Genomic DNA, 19,654 nt, shown 5'->3' with positions numbered 1-19,654 from the left:
TGTTGTGCAAGAAGACGAAGACACGGCATATTATTTCATTACAAACATGTAAAAACTGACAGTTCAACACGCCGTTAGAAAGGTGATTTTTTTTATTATAGTTTTTCACTCTGTACATGTGTGTTCTAGCTATGTACAATCACATGATGGAAGTATATGGTTACATGGAGGATCTGATCAAACAATAGTCGGGGGATACATGTGTGTAGAGTAAAATAAAATGTGGGAGGAGTCAACATCAGCACAATCTCTCAGGCGTAGAGAACTGTAAGCTGCAACCAGCTGTGTACCTCTTCCTTTCGCGAATATGACTGAACTTACACACAGAGAATCTCGTCTTTATACAAGTGTAAATATCGTCATATTTACAAGGAAAACACAGGAAACTTTCTTAGATAATCAAAAGGCACAGCCACAAACTAGAGGTATAGCAGTGTGAGGGTTAATAAATGACTGATGTTCATGTCTCAGCCATAGTGACGACTAAAAGTGATTAAAAAGGACAAACCTTAAATCGGGATTATCTATAATAAGTTATGGGTTTGTCTTAGTTTAGAGATTATGTCATAATACTCGTATGATTCCTCACACTAGAGCGGCAAAGTTCTCTAATGGTGTGCAGCTTCACTTTCAATAAAAATGATTTTGTCTTCATGTTTGTGTCCAAATTCAATATTCTTACACCGTGGTTATTGAGAGCTGGCCCTAGATGTCTGTGAGGAAGGAGGAAACAATACTGTGGCAGTCCAGCAGATCCAGCAGTGTTGATAGTGTTACACCCACCATCGTGCCCGTGCACACCCCCTCAGTTCTAACCTGGCATAACCACAGTGTCTACAGAGGCCGTTCTCAGGCGCAGCTTAAGAGGATTCGTCTTTGCTCTGTCGGATGTCGGCGACGCTCTCTGGAACCCGGGCCACCACGCCCTCCAGAGACTTCGTCAGACAGATCTGGCAGCCCAGACGGGATCTGTGGGGAGAAATGTCGTGTTTACTCTTCACTTTATGGTCGAAAGGGTTTCCATTTAAACTCTGTAACAGAGAGGCTAAGACCAATCATTGGACCTTAATTTGAAAAAAATATGTACGGTAGTCAACACTTAAGTTATAAAAGAGTCATAGCCGAAAACAGTCACTAAAAAGTCATAGCATAGCGTGCCATTAAAATGTCATTTAGTCATATTATAGTAAGTCACAAAAATGACATTATATAAATATTCCTGAGAGATCACGTTCACGGGAATGCAGCAGACAACGTTCATTGTTTTCAGTCAGACATCACTCGATCTAACGTTGCACAGCACATCTCTCTCTCTGCCTGTGACGTTAAGCTTGCATATCATTAAATGAATTACAATTGAATGAACTGTTTAACTCTACCGAACAAGGTGGCTGCAGGTGAAAAAGACAAACGGAGCTTTTTTTACCAGTCAAATTACTGAATTATTGAAACTACTGCAACATCTTAATGACGGTTCATACGTTCCTTCTTGCCTGCAATCGTTTAGTTGGCCACTGAGGGGCAGCAGAAACAAGATCAGCTTATGTAGTTAATTCTGTGGGTTTATCACTACAAGGCCCCCCCCTTTACATTCCTTTAGATACAATGGCTCTCCTTTACCCCGACAGACCCATCTCATCAGCACCATGCAGATTGTGAGACCGCTCTCTTTAAAATGTAAGACTCACATTGTCGATCTCATTGTATTTGTCAGCACATTTTGAATAGAAATAAAAACGTGCGTCCTCCTTACGTGTCAGTCAGGCCGTAGGCCAAGTCTAGCATGTCCATCTCCTCGTCTGTGACTGGCCCCAGACTCTTATAGGTGTCCTCGTCGAAGATTAGATGACATGTGGAGCACGCCAGGGTTCCCTCGCACGCCCCTGAAACCACACCCACACACACACTTATAACTGTATCTGATGGATGAGATTCAGCTAAATTACAGACAGGCAGCTGTTTGCTATGATGCTCACTGTTACTGCAGAGTAACGAAACTGCAAAATACTCGCCTGCGAATATTTTATGTCTGGGGCTTTTATTGTGAAATGTAAGAACGGAAGTATTTTGTGGGCTGAAGCCTAAATATTTACAACCGTTTCCTCTTTGGAACAGCAATAGCATTATTTTTATTTACTCATTTCACATCAAAATCAGCAACTTTACGCACTAATTACTATTTTTTTAAAGTGCTCTCAACATGTTGTGAATGCACCTATCTTTCAGAGAGCTGATGCCAAAATAGTTTGTATTTCCTCCACTGTAACACCAACGTGTGTGTGTGTGTGTGTGTGTGTGTGTGTGTGTACACGTGCAGCGTGCGCTCACATACCAAAGCCATCAAAGTCGAGGTCTTCATTAATGACGATATCTAGCAGTGAGTCTCCAGGCGACCCCCTCACAGTGATCTTCTCCCCGTCTCTGTTGACGAAGTTGATCGTCACCTTGTTGTCCGACCTGACAGACAAACACACAGAACAGTTTTAGTCGAGCATTTCTAAACCACACTTTCACACACTCATTTTTACAGCTGTTTTTTCTGATCTAGGGAGCAGCGAATAACATCTGGATTCGCTATTGGCCTTCTGCACTCCTACACCAATGTATATTTAATAAGACGTCAACTTTACACCACAGCGAGAGGCTGCACCAGCTTGGGTTTTAACCGGGATTTGAAAATGATCAAAGAAATGATCAAAGAAATGATCAAATACGCATCAATCAAGTTACTTAACTTAAATGATTAAATCACTTATAAAGAGCATTCAAGTTCACTATATTCCTGTCGAGTGACCCCGATTATAAATGTCCTTATAGAACTCACACAACATAAACTCATTGACTATTTTTTGAAAGCAGATTACACCACATGACCTTTTCATTATTATATATGCTTAGACTTGGCAATACATGCGACTTTGATCGCCCAAGTGGATTTTTGAACACGATAGTCTTTGGAGGGGTCAGGGCCAGCCGTGCACGCCTGACGTGGGCGCAATTCCAGTTGTGCAATTCAACAAAGTTGTTTGGCCTTGGGGAGCCGAGCCATCGGCCACAGCCTTGAGCCTCAAGGATGGATCCCTTTAGGCTCTGCCTTTTAGCCTCATCCAAGGTTCACTCAGCCTGCACTGAGGTGATAACACAACAAACTGCTACTATGTTGCTATTGTGTGGCGCACACACTTGTTTTCACACAAATCCAAACCTCATCTATTTGTGTTCACCTATATTTCCTCAAGTGTTTTTGTTGATTGTTTTGGACTCCATTCACAAACCTCCTTCTATACAGTCTCTGGGTGCAACACACATTACTAGAGGCTCAGAGATAAAGTTCAAACCTGTTATTTTGTAGTTGTTTTCTTGCCACTTGCTGACAGAGATTCTAGTGGAAACTTGACTGAAACGTAAATGAATTGCGTTTCTTACACACGTGTCTCATTAACGCCAGCTGCAAGGACAACGGGCACAAAAAAACAACCACACATGACAGGTGAACCTGATGACCTGCCAGATGTGTGTGCTAATTAGAAAGGTCAAAACTACGCGTTTTATGAATGGAGTTTGGCTCTGTGCATACACAACATATTTGAACATTAAGGAGGGTTAGGTTTAAACGTTGCCCTGTATATGAACAGTACTTTCTCATTAAAGTTGCCTACCTCAGAGACGGTGAGCCGCTGGTGAAGCTCCTCTGACTTGTCAGCCAGGCGCCCGAAGTTACTGCCGCCGTCCTCCACGAATACTCTCGTAACCTCACGTGAGCCAGTCTTCGTAACGCCGTTACAAACGCCATTGGAAGTACAAACAAGGGGTTGAATGGTGGGCTGGGAAACACGCAGACACGGGTCCACTTCCGTCTTTGCGTCCTACCGGAGAGAGGAAACCCAAAGTTGTCCGGTTTAGCCCACAGAGCTAGCTAAGTTAAGCTAGCTTGTTTTAGCTGCGAGAAGTCACTCTGTCACTGTCACGTTCATTGCGTAACGCGTAACATAGGGCAAGAGCTTGTTGTCTAAGATTCAAAATCAGTACGTGGATTGGACGGTGATAAATAGCTAAACAAACACAAAGCAGGCGGATGCTATCAGCCGCAATCCCACTGCCCCGGCTTGATGTAGTCTATCAGCAAACGTGAGCGATCCCGATGGATTTCCGACCAAGGACATCGGCGAGAGTAGGCATAACACAACTTCCTGTCGTGACTTTCAAAATAAAAGCTTTAGCAACCAACGCTTCGGTCCCAACCCTTCCGTAATTACAGCCCCCATAGGTTAAAATTAAGTACATGCTTCATAAGAGATAGTCTCCATTTTTTTGTTGTTCGGGCCACACAAAGTTATAAGTCATTATCAGGAGTGTTTTTGTTTACTATTATTTTGAAAGCTATACCGACAATCGTCCTGCTTAGTGGTGGCTAGCTTGACGACTGGATGCCGCTAACAGAAAATGCATAGACTGTATATGGTTTAGCCACGTGCTTGCTAAAAGTTTACCAATCCGGGTTTGAGTGAGTTTTTTTTAATTACAGCAGTTTAACTGCCCCGAAGTAGAGCTGATTATATAATTGAGAAACTCAAAAGTGTTGCTTGATAAAGGTAACTTTGTTTTTCAAAACACGGCACACCTCGTTATAAGCAGATATGACCGGGTCAGGGTTGAATAGGTACAATGAAGCTCTCTTATTTAAATGTTCTATTATAGTAAGTTACTGCATCAGGTGGAGCCAGAGATAAAGAATAATGAATCACTTATTTCAAAAAGATATAGCATGACCGTCTGTATCTTCAGACATAAACGTTGCTGAAAGAATTCTAGATACGGCATACAAAAATTCTACTAACATGATTTTATTTTGAAAAATTGGAATAAGGGGCCCTGAGGTTTGTCTACAACCCCTTAGGTCTACAGTACTAACACCCCCCCCCCCCCCCCAACAACCATTAGTGACCTCCACAGTCTCTGTCCACAGTCACAAATATTGATCGAGCCCCCCTCGAGTAAACCAAGTGTCATTCACCTTCAACATATTTATAAGACAGGATGCGTAATACATAGACTGTATGGGCACAGTATTATAGGATGTTAAGGAAAACTGCACTTTATTGGCTGCTGGCAGGCAAGCCCTGAGGGCAAAGTGCATCCAATATCAGCCATCATAAAGCCATGGGAGATGCAGATGAATCAATAATCTCGTTCACTGTTATTATCTGGGGTTTATGACCGAGACAGTGATATATTAATGGGGCGCCTTTTGTTCCCAAGTGTTCATCTCTGCTGACTCAGGTAAGCAACACAAGAACTGACCCACAGTCTCTAGGTTTACATTCGCTATAGAGCACAGGATATATATAGAGCAGTTTCAAGCTCCGTTTATTCTGCCGTTTACAGGATGTTCAAGCTCGTGCTGCTGTTCCTGACGCTGTCGGGTAAGATCTTTCATTGAAGTTATGCTTTTTTGTTACATTAAGTGTAGTGAAGATAATTCATTTTTTCCTGTAACATATTTCCTTTGATATATTTGGAGAATATAAAAATGTCCATTTCTAATCGGAGGTTTTGACAGCAGTGTAATCCAAGCAACTGGACTGTACATAAATAAGACATAGACCATTATTGATTTATTACTCCGTTAAAGAAAAACTAAATAGTTATTTATCTGGCAACTGGCCAAGTTATTTGCTTAATCAGCAAGGAAGTGTAAGGTTGCCTGTATTCAAACACCACTATCACTAGGTGTCTGCCTGTCTGTGAGCATCTCTAACACTAAATAAACTAGAATTGCACTAGTGCCTAATGCCCTGTCTGGCAATGTTTATAAAAGTGAACAATTATGCGTGTATCCGCCCCATGATTCGGATCCGCTCCAAAATTGAATGGGTTCTTCCTTGGCCCATGCTACACCCTTCCCCCTAAGAACAAAACACAGCCTCCTTGGCAAAGGTAACAAGCAGGATGTGTAAAACACCCTTCACAGGCCTCCAAGCTGCCCCACTTGCAGTCCGAAGACGTTTGCAGAAGACACCTTCAACCTACCAGCTCCCTGATGGCTTTCGACAGGGCACCGAACACTCTGACATCCATAAACCTGTTCCTGACGGCTTCCGTCAAGGTACCGAGCCCTCCAGGAGATTCCTTGTTGACCTCAACACTGGCCTTGTGCAGGAACACATCAGTGAGGTGAACAGGAGAGTGGGTAAGTATATAATCAAACCCAATCCAGAACTATACTTAAACCCGTTTTGGTTTTTCATATACATTTCCTCTTCTAGCTTTCAGACGTCCTTCTCTGGGAAAGGGATTTGGAGAGATGGAGAGAAGACACTGGCTGACAGATGAGGGTGAGGAAGCCATAAAGGGAAATAGTCACAATTTATGAAAACTATGATTTATGCTCCACTACTTCAGCATATACCCACAAGAAACTACCAAGATACAGCAATAACCTGCCTGTTAAAGCACAAACTTTGGTCATTCAAGAGTCATGGATTGCAATGTTGGTCGCCTTACCACTTTGGTCCAGACGGAAATATCTCAACAACTATTGGACGGATTGCCATGAAATTTTGCACAGGCATTCATAGTCCCCAGTAGATAAACCGTATTTTGGTTTATGACCACATGCGTGCAAAACTAATGACATTCCCATCAGCCTCAGCCTTTGTTTTGTGCTAATTAGCAAATGTTAGCATGCTAACACATTAAACTAGGATGGTGAACATAGTAAACTTGCTAAACTTCAACATCCTAGCATTGTCATTGCGAATTTTTTTTATTATGGCTATAGACTCTTAGTTTTTTAGTTTTATTTCTTTTATGTACTCAATATAATCTAGCTATACTTAAATAAGCCTGTATAATATAGTGTAACCTTTGTAACCTTGTCTTCTGTTTTCCAGTCCCTGTGGATGTTCCAGCCCAGAAGAACGGTGGTGGTTGGGTCCGTGTCGAGGAACCCTCTGCTCCTCTTCTCCCAGATGGTTTCAGACAGGGAACAGAACCCATGAGGTTCATCCCAGATGGTTCCAGACAGGGAACAGAACCCATGAGGTTCATCCCAGATGGTTTTAGACAGGGAACAGAACCCATTAGGTCCATCCCAGATGGTTTTAGACAGGGAACAGAACCCATTAGGTCCATCCCAGATGGTTTCAGACAGGGAACCGAACCCATGATGTCTATCCCAGATGGTTTCAGACAGGGAACTGAACCCGTAATTTCAATCCCAGATGGTTTCAGACAGGGAACTGAAGCCATTCTTACAATCCCAGAGGGCTTTAGACAGGGCACTGAACCCATTCTTACAATCCCAGAGGGCTTTAGACAGGGCACTGAAGCCATTCTTACAATCCCAGAGGGCTTTAGACAGGGCACTGAAGCCATTCTTACAATCCCAGAGGGCTTTAGACAGGGCACTGAAGCCATTCTTACAATCCCAGAGGGCTTTAGACAGGGCACTGAAGCCATTCTTACAATCCCAGAGGGCTTTAGACAGGGCACTGAACCCATTCTTACAATCCCAGAGGGCTTTAGACAGGGAACAGAACCCATTCTTACAATCCCAGAGGGCTTTAGACAGGGCACTGAACCCATTCTTACAATCCCAGAGGGCTTTAGACAGGGCACTGAACCCATTCTTACAATCCCAGAGGGCTTTAGACAGGGCACTGAACCCATTCTTACAATCCCAGAGGGCTTTAGACAGGGCACTGAACCCATTCTTACAATCCCAGAGGGCTTTAGACAGGGCACTGAACCCTCCACCTCCAGGCTCCAGAAAAAGACAGTGGCATGTAAGGGGGAGGTCATCAATGGAAACTGCTATGAGTTCAACCCTACGCAGCTGGCCTTCCAAGATGCACAGGTTAGACACATGACATCTCACATTACACTTATAGACAATGATGCTGCGTGACAGTGGTGAGTCCATGTCACCTATACTGTTTTGTGTCAAAGACATCCTCACATTAAAGGTCTGTGTTTGTGGCTCTACAGATTAAATCTCAAACTTTTCTGTGTCATATATCTCAGGCCTTGTGCAGATCTCTCGCCCCAAATGCTGAGCTTGCATCTGTAACCACTGACGATCTGCATTCCCGCCTGGTCTACCTGGTGACCAAGGGTGGCAAGAGCAGCCCTGTGTTGACCTGGCTGGGAGGCACGGTCAAGGCAAGTTCCTTTCATTAACTAGCCCCATTTAGAGTCACATCACCATCTTTATGCATGTGCTTACTGACTGTGACGCCTGTACTGTGGCACAGAATCGAGGCCAAGGAGAGTGTCATCAGATATGTTATCAACAGGACAGATAGTGTTGTTCTTTCCTTGGTAAAACATTGACAGTTGAACTTTCATTTTTCAAATGTTCCAGCTGTTTCTGTCGAGTCACTAAACAAGGCCAGAAAGCAAAAAAACACGAGCAAAATCCTACTTATGAACAGTATTAGCAATTTCAAAATAAACTAACGTATATGGGACAAGAGGCCCTTTTCTTCATTGCATACTTTTAGTATATTTTTCTCATGATACTTCTGTACTTTCACTTAAGTAAGATTTTTAAAGAGGACTTTTACTTCCTGTTATTGCTTTTACTTTGATAAAGGATCTGAATACTTCCTCCACCAATGCCAATGTGTTAACTGTCAGCTTTAATAAGAGTCAAGTCTATTATGCGTGCATGTTCTTGACATACTGTATGTGTGTTGGCGTTGCACACCTCAGAACCAGCAGGCATCATGGGAAGACGGGTCAGACTGGCACTACAGCGACTGGATGCCGGGTCACCCCAACATCCACACTGATAAACCTGTCTGTGTGGAGATGTTCAAGATGGGTAAGAACACACCACAGACACACACAAATGACTGAATTATATCTACAATCAGCATTTCCCAGAAGGCTGTTGTATCAGGCAGGCAGACCGTTTTAGTGAGACTATGTAATAAAAAATAAACCTTTCACCACGTTATTAATTAAAGGGTTACCGACCAGTGTTCAAAGTTCAGATAACCGTCGTGGTTACATCACGGAACGTTTGATAAGATAAAATATCAACTTGTATGAAGGAATCTTTGCCCTGTTGAACTGCTTAGACATACTTATTGTTCCGTCTCATTAGCACAATTATACTTTTCATAAATACTAGTAACCAGCGTTGGGTCTTAGTCCCTAGAACTGTGTATTAAATTAGGGTGAGCCAACTTGTCTTTTACAATCCTGACCCGACCCTTTCTGCAGATGAGAGCTGGTGGACGGCCGCCGACTGTGAACTGAAGAGAGCGTCCATCTGTTTGTACCAGATCGCTGCATGAAACCCACAAAGAAGCAGAGCATAAGAGGGTGGCTCTCTTGATTCATCCTTCACAATCTTACAGACAAGGTTGTTGACACTAGTTTGGGCTACTATGTATTTCCTCAAATAAAACTTGGCATATTACATCTGTGTGTGTGATCTGTGCACAAAATTGCCATGGGGGAAAAGAGACGACATTTTTACCTTAGCCATGGCAGTGACTCTTCTCTTAAGCATTTACGGTAAAGACCTCAGACAGAAGAACCACAACTCATACAACCCGTTTAAATTTAGACAAGACTTTAATGATCATTTTCCACTTGTGTATACAAAGCAGTTTATACAGATTAGGGAGCCAAGTTAAAACAATTTGTTACAATTTAGTACCTGGAAAGTGCAAAAGTACATTTCAAATACGCGGAAATAAAAATCATGCTGTACATTATATACTGTATTCATAAATAATCACAGATATACACATCCATTTGGTGACAGTCACAGAGAATGTTGATAAGACACAAAATTGTCATTTTGTTTGATTTCGCTTTGAAGTCCTATAATCTTGGCTTCCGTTGAAACTGTGGAGGTTTCACGTGTGGAATGCTGCTTTCATTAGATCTACCGTAGGGTCGGGGGACGATGAGCTGTGTTAATGCCACACTGGGATAAAGGCACTCCGTTTGTTGCAGTCGTGGAACAACCCAAACAGTGGTCTATTGTCTGAACGACAAAATGTGGATGAGCGAACGAAGAAAAACGACTTTCACAGAAACCTCAGAAAGAAGGACACAGACTGGTCTTTGCGCTCCATCTTGCTGTGACATTTAAATAAAAACTAAATACAGAAAGAACACCAGAGAAACCTTGTGTCCAATGCCGAATCCATGACCCATGAGCCGAAACAATCAAGGTCTGCCATTATCCACAGAATCAGAGAAACCGCATCAACAGAATTTGGCTAAAAGAAATAAACACGCATCATTGGCATGTCCTCACACACACACTCACACACACAGGCATGGTGCAAAACATATAAATCACACAGTCTCATCCACAGGTGCTTCATTCTGTGGATTTTTGTGTAAAGAAATCACATTCACACACTCGAACAAACACGTCTTCCAATCTACCTCAAGGCATGTGAGCCTTCTTGATGCCCCACAAAAGAAAAACTCACTTCACAACACGCAGGAGGGAGAATGAGATGTCAAAACAATAGAGGATGGTAGTTTGAGGCAATGATGCGAGCTAAAAGGAGTGGGAGGGAGATGTGGTGCAGTTACTGTCCCAGTTAAGCTACAGGAAGACTGGAGATAAAGGGCTGGCAGAGCAAACCAAGACAGGACAGAAAGACAGGACAGAAGCGTCGACAGCCACCCGGCGAAGGAGCTGTATTGCCGTTAACACTGACATCTCGTTAAGCCCTTGAGGATTTCGTCTTCCTCCTTCTTTTGCAGGTGTCTAAACAGTCGGAACAGTTTTAAATATGCAATACCGGTGCCTGTATTCAAGAGACAAAGTGGAATTCCAAAAACTGCTACTTTTACTTATAAATAAACACGGATTCAAGTAAATTAAAAACATTCGATGAAGTGTTGTGTGACTTTAAAGCCGCATCTCTCTGTGTACTGCAGTGACGCATCTTCACATGAGAATGTAGTGTTTCGTCCGCAGTGAGAATATTTTCTTTTTCAAAACTATTTCTGAAATGACATGCCGACATTAAAGACAAGACGCTACAGATGTTTCTAGAACAAAACAAGTCGGCAAAAAGCGTTAAAAAAACAACAACAACCATGAGTTCTCCATCACCGATGTTGATGATGCCGAATCTCAAAATGGACCAAAAATGTTATGCATACGAACAAAGACGCCAAGTTGCTGGGCACATGCATAAATCTGTCCAAAAAACAAACAAACCCAAAGAAAAGAAATGAACAATAAAAAAAAAAACACACACATATACATATATATATATATATATATATATATATATAAGAACGCATAAGAAAGGCAGAGAGTTTGGTCTTGTGAGTGATGGAGCCGTCTTACTGCATTAAGGCTGCTGTGTGGCAGCTTTGAGGCAACCATGAGAAGTCTCCGCCTACAGAGCACAGGCCCGCCTGTCTGCATCGGAGGCAAACTAAGGGGAGGGGGACAAAAAGGCCACTTGAAACTATATTTCGACAGAGAGCATGGCAATATACTGCGCATGCACACACACACACACACACACACACACACACACACACACACACACACACACACACACACACACACACGTTCATACAGGAGAGCAGTTAGCTCACCGATCCTGTCACATTTTGAACTGAGCAGGTCGGAGAATACACAGGGCCTCTGTGGAGGGGCTCCTGCTGGAGAAACATTAGTATCATGTAAAAAATGCTGATGGCTAGCTGGGGGATTAGGAGCCATGGCGTTTGGTAGTGGTGTGGTGGTGCTGAGGCTGGATTGGAACCAAGGCGCCAGCGCCGTACGCTCAATCCAAAGCAGAAAAAAAAGACATATAAAAACATAACAGACGCATGGACGTGCGGGTTTTGCGATGCTCTAGCACCTCAAAACAGCCATTAAACAGTGGAAAGGTGCTGGAGGAACGGAAGGGAGTTCCTCAGACAGAATGAAGCAAACCGTTTGGTGATTGACAGGTATGGAGGCGAACTGGGTGAGAGGAATGTGGGATGCGCGTGGGAGGGTTCAGGGCTCGGGGGGACCGGGGGCGGGTCAGTCGTGGTCGTGCTGGGTGTTGTAGACCGTCTCCCCCGAGGAGATCTGGGTCAGTCTCTTGCTGGAGCCCCACAGCTTCCGTGTGATCTGGCCCGAGCGCATCTGAGAAGAGCGGAGGAAGAAGAGGAGGAAGTGGGATGGAGGAGAGTGGGGGAGGAAAAGCGTGAAGTCAAAGGAAACCGGAAGGAAAGAAAGGAGGGAAATGATTCATGAGTGATTGATTGATTAGTTCATTGCAGCTTGATTGACTTGTGAGGCAAATAAATCAAAGGTTGATTCACTTTGGTGAGAAAAGATGAAAAGCAGAAAGGTGCGATGGTTCACTGCCTGCATGGAGCTCATCTACACTACCACACTATGTACATTATCAAAACATTAAAGTCGATCTTGGCGCAGGATTATTCGTTTTGCATTATTAGATTGTGGCTACACTGTTAATATGGCTTGAGTTTGCAGAAAGTGTTAATTCGTCTTAAGTTTGTTTCACAGCATATTTGTTATAGTGGTGGAGTACACACAAACACGTCACATAATGACACTTCAGGTAAACAGCAGGGGTTTGGAGTTTATCCCAGGTCAATGGCCAAATCAAGTCAAATATTGCACAGATGAGGTAAGTACATAAAGTTGTTTTCAGGTCACGGTTGTGGCTCTAGTGGCCTCTGTGTCCGCTCAAAGAACAACTTCAATCTGTGTGGCTCAGATGTAAGTGTGTGTGTGTGTGTGTGAGTGTCGGGGGAGGGACTAGAGCCACTGGGGTTTATGGGAGCTAGGGGAGGGGCTGAACACGAGCTGGTCACGCTGGTGTAGCAGGCGGGTTGGCGAGCGGGCCCGGAGCGGGGCCAGCAGGGGGGACGCCAAGAGCGTCGATCCCTCCAGGCTCTGAGCGATGTAGTTCCTCAGCGAGCTCTTTACCTCCGCCGGCTTGCCCACGCCCACGATGATCAGCTTGCCGTCCTCCAGGCCCACCAGGACGTGGCTCTGCTCCTTGGCGACCGAGACGCAGCGCACCGGCACCCTCATGGCCATGGGCTCCGCGCACAGGGACAGACTGCACAGGAGAGACAAACACAGCTGTGACGCCCACATGCAACGCAGACTGCTGTTAGAAAAATGCAGTTTCTGAGGAGTTTACCTGTAGAGGTCACGGATGGACAGGTATCCCTGCTCGCTGCCGATGACGACGTACTCCCCCGAAACACACATATCAGTCACCTGCTCCTTCAGAGGCTCGCTGCAGAGGTGCTTCCCATTGACAGAGTAAAGGTGGAGGGCGTTTTTATCCTGGGAGAGAAAATGAAACACCCGCTGTGAGTAACAATTTCCGACTTAATCTCAATCCTCAAAAACCCATGTTCGAAAAAGACTGCACGTAGCAGAATATGAACTGGGAACCTCAAGAAAAAAAATTATTTGTAATGTTTCTTGGGAGTTTTGCCTTTCACACAGCTATGTGAAAGGCACTCATTTCCACATACAGTCCAAAAAATCTGAGATTTAGCTTTCCCTGGTTCCCCTTTCTTTTTTTTCAAGCAGCATCTGTGTATATCTGCGTGCACCTTGAGCGTCGCTTTGCCTTCGAGGCAGGTGTGGACCAGCAGGTGACCCTCCCAGGACACGGCCAGGTGGAGGATGGAGAGCGGCAGGGAGCTGTCGCACGGCGGTCGCAGGCAACGCATGTACTGACCCCGACGCACCGAGTGGATGATCACCGTCCCATCCTGGGGCACAGAGAGTGGAAGCACACAGTGACTAACACACACGCATGGCATTTTAAAAAAAACTACAATTACAACAATGTTCTAAACCTTAGAAATCTCTGTACTTTAAAGACCCAGAATTACACATATTCAGGTCAGTGACCCCTTAGTCTAAAGTAAACCCATTTTCCAGCTCATTACAGTGACTCAGCATGGGATTGAGAACCCACACGTGATTCCATTCTCCAGCATAACACCGTCTTTCTGTGTGTGTGTGATCTTACCCGTGATCCAGACACAGCCATGTCCAGCTCTGTGCTGATGCTGACACTGACCACCTCGTCCGTGTGTCCATACAACACCTGAACTGGTTTGGGATGGAGACCCACGGGAGCTCCACCCTGCACAGACAAACAAAACAGACTGAGAGAGGGAACGTGTCCGGTCGTCGGACATAAAGAGAGAAGATAGTGGTGCTCATGTGAATCATGACCCGGTTAGTCAAGATAATCCACACACCTTCCTGTGAGCAGTTTCATGCAGGAACTATTTTCTTTCTAGCGAACTACACCCGCCAACCGTTTCACCGCACGGAAGGAGGCGTGCCTCGATACTGCTCACCTAGCACCACTGAGCTAGCTAACGTTACAACTCAGCCGAAGGAGGACGCCATTAATCTGTCTCGAGTTTAAGATTAATAAAAAAAAGCCCTACGGGGAAGATTTTGTGTGCAAATTAAAATATGCATAAAAACAGATGGATTGTAAAAGCACTTACAAATCTGATGCAACATTTGAAATCAAGTTAAATCATCAAAAATATTCTTTCATTTAATATCTTTTATTCTTCTAGTTACATTAATCAACTTAAGAACTTGAATAATACCCGAAAGTAAGAACCCAAAATGAATACTGGCCCTTTACGTTGAGTTTTTTTGTGTCTGCGTGTTTTATGAAGTTGAATCTATGACTTTAAAACTCTATTTTTGCAGATCGGTATCTGTCACAGCGTATAAGCGAGTCCTGGCTGTGCTGACCTGCTGCAGAACCTGCCACACCATGCAGGTTGTGTCTCTGGAGCCGGAGATCAGGTGGATGCCGCAGTGGTCCGTTGACAAGCACGTCACGATGTCTGGAGGAGAGGTGAGCGAAACAGCTGACCGTTACAGGACATACAGGACATACAACAGGAAAAAACACTTTGCAGGAAGGGCTAAAAGGGTCATCATCATCGTGCTTGGCCTGCTTGTTTTGGATGCGACAGATTTCAAGACTTCTCTTCGCTGAGGTGTGCGTAAGGGTGTAGCGTGTGTTTACCCATGTGTCGGATGTGCTGTCCCACAGTCTTGCCCTTAACCAGGGAAGTGACCCGGAGGCTGTTGTCCCAGTGGCCGCCGCTGAAGAGCAGCTTGCCGTCGTGGGAGGCCACAAACAGCCTCGCCGTTACCTCCATGCCGGGGGCGAAAGGTCCGGAGAGGAAACGCTGGGTCCTGGGTGAGGAGGGTGAGAGGAAGACAGAGAGGAGGCAGGGAGGGAGAGCTTAGAGAGGACGCAACCTGGCGGCAAAAAGGCAGCGCTGCATTGTTACCGCGGAGCTGCTCTGCTGGAAATACTGCGTTTGCGTGAGTGTTCTCACTTGGCGTTGGACACGGTGGGGTCCTTAATGAAGGTGAAGTAGTTGGAGATGTTCTTGTTGTAAGGCAGCCACCCGTGGGTCCCAACCAGGCAGTTCTGACTCACCGTCACCTGGAGACGGAGCAAACGACATCACATGTCTGCCCTTAATTCATTCCTGTTGTTTACAACTTCTACAATTTATAAGGAGTAAAAAAATAAAAATAATTCCATTATTATAATGGATGTCAGTATTAGCACCCGGGCTCACCATGGTGTCAGGGCTCCCCTGGGTGATGAAGGAATGGGACTGATTCTTTGGCACCACGGCCTTAACCAGCGGCACGTTGTCACTGATGCCCTGCAGCATGACGGGGGGGAGCATTGAAATCTGAGTTATTATAGGGGCATGTTTTCATGAAAAGTGATGGTTATAATTTTGGTTAAATTATTCCTGATGCCTTTACTAGCTTTATAAAAAAAACAACAACACTGAGCAGTAGAAAGATCAAACCTCGACAAAGAAGGACTTGAGGTCGCTGAGGTGTTCGAACATGCTGAAAGGACACGAGTCAAGCTGAGCCTTCCTCTTCTCCACTTCCTCCTGAGGCAGTCGCACTGGATGGGGCTCCTACGCGCACACACACACAAGTCTAAATCTGATTCATCGGCACAGATGCAGCACTTCATTAGCTCGACGGGTTTCACGTTGTGTCTGCCGTGTTTGTGTCTGCACCTTGAGTAGCTGGCAGGGCGTCTGTCCAAAGTTGCTGATCATGCCCTCCAGGGCCTTGCGCTCCTTTTCATCCGTGATGGCGTCCAGGTCCACCGCCCCTGCAACACCAAACCAATCAAAACACTACGCTGACAATTCACAAAGGCGTTGGTTAGGACGTCCTCGTTGCAAAATAATAATAACATTTTCCCTTTCCCTTTTAGGAATTAACAGGAAAACCGAAGTAAATGTTTTTTTTTTATTTATTGAAATACAGCTTACAAAAATACCACAAAATAAATATGTGTTTAATGATACACTCATCAATTATTTAAATGTGTTTATTTTGTTTGAAAAAGATAGGAGTGTGACTGAATGCCTGAAACAATGTGTACGAGAAACAACATTGTCAACATTGGACGGAATAAAGACCGTGACAGCGTCGCCACTGTTCTGGATGCTTTACCTTCGTATGTGCAATAGTAGAAGACGTTGAGGGCCTCCACCGCCGCGGGGCCCCTCTGCTTGTAACCAAAGATCAGGTCGATCCACTCGTGAAGGTGCGCCGATACGTACTCCGACTCCTGTCACGAAAACACATTATTACAATTATCATGTACCTTGTGTATCAAAAGGTAAATTCTTCTACTGAGGATGATCCCGAAGAAGCAAAGTCATACAACAGCAGTAGAACTAAAGCTGCGTCTCACCAGGGCTTTGCGGTGTTTGTAGATGAAGTCCTCGGGGGACTTGGCCCATTTGGGTAGAACAACATCGCCAACCCTTTCCTTGGAGATCTGCAGGCGACCCAGATCAAAGCCTGAATGAGGGACAAGGGAACAGAAAGAGGGAAGCGAGGTATAAAGAGAGAATAAACCGTGAAAGAAGGAAGGGATCAGAAAACAAACAAACATGTGTATGCCTTAAGAAGTTTTGTATAGAATATTTCAAACCTTACCATTTTGGTTCTCAAGGAATTCTGGGAAGTAGAAGAACTCCGGGATGAGCTCCTTGACGTCGTTGGGGTTGTCCATGAGGGTCTGCCATGTCGCGGGGATGGAGTGGAACTGGCGGTCGGCACAGTCAAACCTGAGCCGAGGCAGGATGGAACGGATGAGCATCTATGATCAACACTTAACACGTGTGTGGGAAGCAGAGGAGGAGCGGTGTGACCGACTGGTCTCCTTACCGGGCGCTCTGCAGTTGGATGTGCAGGGAGGTGAAGGGCTCCACTCTGATCAAGTAGTGCATCACTCCGGCAGCGTTTGAGTAGTGGGTGCCATAATGGAACCTGTCGATGGTGCCCGTTGGGTCCTCGAAACTTTCATACCTGACGGGACAAATTTAAAAAGTTGACTTGAGCAAGACGGATCGGCAGCAACGTGCCTTCCTCTGATGATTTAATTATGAGAATGATTTAAGTGTAGAGGGATGAAACGTACTTCTCTCTAACAGCCTTGGCATTGCGTTCGTTAAGAACCGCCACTGGCTTCGACAGGTCCCTGAATACCCGGGGATCAGACAGGTCCAGCTCCTCTGAAGTGTAGTCAGCTAGAATCCAGGGAAACTGGTAAAACACACAACAAGTTAGCTCAAACATTCACCCAGTCGCCACACTTGTACAGTCATGTATTCAGTGAGGGACGTACCACCGGATACTGAGCCAGGTTGTTGTACGTTCTGCCTGCAATCGTGTTGAGTTGCATCAAGTAGTCAAAGTTGGAAATCTCCCGGTTCACCCATTTCTGTGCAAAAGCAGAGTTTTCCTCAGTTTAACACAAAATATTACAAACCGTACCATCAAATCCTCTCTGTTAAAATGATATACCTCAAAACAAGATGACGTTGTTTGCGTTTTTGTGAGTAATACAGTCAAAACAAAGAAACGTTTCCTGACCTGTGTAAGTCCGGAGGCTTTGAGGAGCTCCTGCGGTGAGCGGGTTCCATAAAGGCTGAGGGATCGCAGCAGCAGCAGCATGCGGCTGTAGACCTTGTTCCTCACCTGTTAATGAGAAAAACAACCGTAAACTACTTCAAAGGCAAGAAGGGATCAAATATTCTTCTGCGATTAAAAGAAATTCAAACCTCATTCAACAGGCGTTTGAAATTAATGTCAGTTGAATTCATTACCTCCTTCTTGAAGTTGAGGAAGTAAGTGGTCTGGTCGATGAGGAAGATCTCCAGAGCTGAGCGACGTAGGTTATAACGCCGCAGGTGGACCTCTCGGATCTGAGACAGGGGCCATTTGAAGTCGTGGCCCACTCCTTCAGGAAACAGGTTGACCGTTAGTGTACGTAAAGGTTTAGTGATGTTTTCCCCTCATCTTTTCTCCTCCGCCCCCCTCGCTCTCTCCTCACCTTCCTCTTTCTCCTGGCTGCTGTCGTAGAAGTAGATGTGTTGGGTGGTGAGCTCCAGGCGGCCGGGCACCACGTCCACCACCGTCACCAGCTCGCAGTCCTCCCACAGCACCAGCTTCTCCTTCTGGCCCGCTTCCTCTGCTTCAACTCTGCGGGACAAAGAATTGTAGGCTGTGACTCTCGACTTGGTTTCTACAATGGGAGCGCGGTTGTTTTGTAGTTGTCGTGTTTGAAGACTGACTGGTTGTTGGCGGCGGCCGGGTCGTCCTCCGGCAGCTCCAGGACGTCGTCCTCCAGGTCGCTGACTTTGACCTGCTTCGCGGCCTCCAGCAGCAGAGACTCAGCGTTTACACGCTGCTGATGGACACCTAAGACAAGCAAGAGAGAGGGGGAGAGGATTAAACGCTGAGAGGAGGCATCCAGAGACGGTGCCGTGGGTTATACCACATGGCAGTGCAGGGATTTAGCTTCCTAGCATGTCTGTGAAGGGCTGACAAACTACAAAAATGTACCTGACAGGAACATAACATGTTTTTATTTCAGCTCTGTTCAGTTTTTCTATTCCATAAACAGAAGATGTCTTAAAGTTGCACATTCACAAAATAAAAGCCTCAACCTTATACGTGACGTAATAAGGAAAAAAAACTAGTGGATGGGGCATGAATTGCAGCTATAATTGGTCCAAATAGTCGAGCATGCATTCAAGAGACGACACACACACCAAAAAGCCCACAGTGAGGCGTTGTCGCATTACCCAGGTTGTCTCTCAGAGCGCTGGCCTCTCGGTGCGGGTCAAAGTTGTAATTACGAACCAGCTTCAGCCTCATGCGGGAGAAGTTCTCAGCGCTGGACACCCTCCAGTGCATCTCATCCTGCTGCCTGTTAGAGTTGTTACAAAACACACTTGTAAATCTCAAAGGCAGCCTTTATTTACATCTCTATATATTATATGAATACATTTTGTTTTATTACAGTAGAGTACTGCAGAGGAGAGAGGTTGACGTCGGTACCTGTCAGCCCAGGGCCCTCTCTCACACACCAGACCCCGGCGTGCTGCCTTCCACTGCCTGAGGGTGGCGCCGTTGTGGCTGTGCTGCTGCTTCAACATGCTGTTGTAGCGTAGGTTCTCCTGGCGGCCTCGGCGGAAGAAAGGCTCCACAAATTGCTCCTGAAGAGGAAGAATTTACGGGAGACGAGCTTAAGCTTTGCACCCAAAGATTAGAAGATTAGATCAG

At 45.2% G+C, this 19,654-nt stretch overlaps 3 protein-coding genes across 11 annotated transcripts in view; 1 reads left to right on the top strand and 2 right to left on the bottom strand.

Annotated features, from left to right (window-relative positions):
* Positions 1-74: 74 nt before the first annotated feature.
* Positions 75-4,164, bottom strand: LOC142952740 (adrenodoxin-like). The gene is made up of 4 exons (XM_076094643.1): positions 3,660-4,164; positions 2,333-2,457; positions 1,754-1,883; positions 75-969 (listed from the first exon to the last, which is right to left on the bottom strand). Exons 1-4 carry the CDS (start codon positions 3,791-3,793, stop codon positions 861-863), a joined length of 498 nt encoding a protein of 165 aa, XP_075950758.1. The 5' UTR covers positions 3,794-4,164; the 3' UTR covers positions 75-860.
* Positions 4,165-5,949: 1,785 nt separating this feature from the next.
* On the top strand, positions 5,950-9,413 carry LOC142953061 (uncharacterized). Its single transcript, XM_076095129.1, has 5 exons — positions 5,950-6,190; positions 6,894-7,858; positions 8,026-8,163; positions 8,716-8,827; positions 9,232-9,413. The coding sequence occupies exons 1-5, from the start codon at positions 5,950-5,952 to the stop codon at positions 9,303-9,305; spliced, it is 1,530 nt and encodes a 509-aa protein (XP_075951244.1). The 3' UTR covers positions 9,306-9,413.
* A 156-nt stretch (positions 9,414-9,569) lies between these two features.
* The window catches only part of nbeal1 (neurobeachin-like 1), a 35,886-nt gene continuing 25,801 nt past the window's right edge, over positions 9,570-19,654 (bottom strand). For 5 of the 9 annotated variants that reach the window (XM_076094627.1, XM_076094625.1, XM_076094629.1 and 2 more), the window contains 22 exons: positions 19,430-19,587; positions 19,174-19,298; positions 18,661-18,787; positions 18,420-18,568; positions 18,193-18,326; positions 17,960-18,064; positions 17,712-17,807; positions 17,505-17,629; positions 17,252-17,392; positions 17,021-17,151; positions 16,773-16,882; positions 16,529-16,646; positions 16,084-16,181; positions 15,862-15,978; positions 15,619-15,708; positions 15,370-15,479; positions 15,051-15,223; positions 14,771-14,865; positions 14,019-14,135; positions 13,594-13,755; positions 13,170-13,318; positions 12,148-13,085 (listed from right to left, as the gene is read on the bottom strand). In XM_076094627.1, coding sequence (XP_075950742.1) covers positions 12,779-13,085; positions 13,170-13,318; positions 13,594-13,755; positions 14,019-14,135; positions 14,771-14,865; positions 15,051-15,223; positions 15,370-15,479; positions 15,619-15,708; positions 15,862-15,978; positions 16,084-16,181; positions 16,529-16,646; positions 16,773-16,882; positions 17,021-17,151; positions 17,252-17,392; positions 17,505-17,629; positions 17,712-17,807; positions 17,960-18,064; positions 18,193-18,326; positions 18,420-18,568; positions 18,661-18,787; positions 19,174-19,298; positions 19,430-19,587 — 2,937 coding nt within the window. In that variant the 3' untranslated portion in view covers positions 12,148-12,778. The other 4 variants (XM_076094628.1, XM_076094631.1, XM_076094633.1 and 1 more) reach the window with 1 other exon arrangement.

Source organism: Anarhichas minor, unplaced genomic scaffold, assembly GCF_050575085.1.
Source record: "Anarhichas minor isolate MPS153535 unplaced genomic scaffold, ASM5057508v1 ptg000018l, whole genome shotgun sequence".
NCBI classification, from domain to species: domain Eukaryota; kingdom Metazoa; phylum Chordata; class Actinopteri; order Perciformes; family Anarhichadidae; genus Anarhichas; species Anarhichas minor.
Note: the sequence above shows the minus strand (reverse complement) of the source record. Positions and strands in the feature narration are given on the sequence as shown.

What these genes read in the sequence shown, in the direction of transcription:
- LOC142952740 (XM_076094643.1), bottom strand. Translation starts at nt 3,793, where the DNA reads ATGGCGTTTGTAACGGCGTTACGAAGACTGGCTCACGTGAGGTTACGA. An exon ending in AGCGGCTCACCGTCTCTGAG is followed by an intron (nt 2,458 to 3,659) that starts GTAGGCAACTTT and finishes TTTGTCTGTCAG; the next exon opens with GTCGGACAACAAGGTGACGA. An exon ending in GCCTACGGCCTGACTGACAC is followed by an intron (nt 970 to 1,753) that starts GTAAGGAGGACG and finishes TTCTCCCCACAG; the next exon opens with ATCCCGTCTGGGCTGCCAGA.
- LOC142953061 (XM_076095129.1), top strand. Translation starts at nt 5,950, where the DNA reads ATGTGTAAAACACCCTTCACAGGCCTCCAAGCTGCCCCACTTGCAGTC. An exon ending in TGAGGTGAACAGGAGAGTGG is followed by an intron (nt 6,191 to 6,893) that starts GTAAGTATATAA and finishes TCTGTTTTCCAG; the next exon opens with TCCCTGTGGATGTTCCAGCC. An exon ending in TGGCCTTCCAAGATGCACAG is followed by an intron (nt 7,859 to 8,025) that starts GTTAGACACATG and finishes CATATATCTCAG; the next exon opens with GCCTTGTGCAGATCTCTCGC.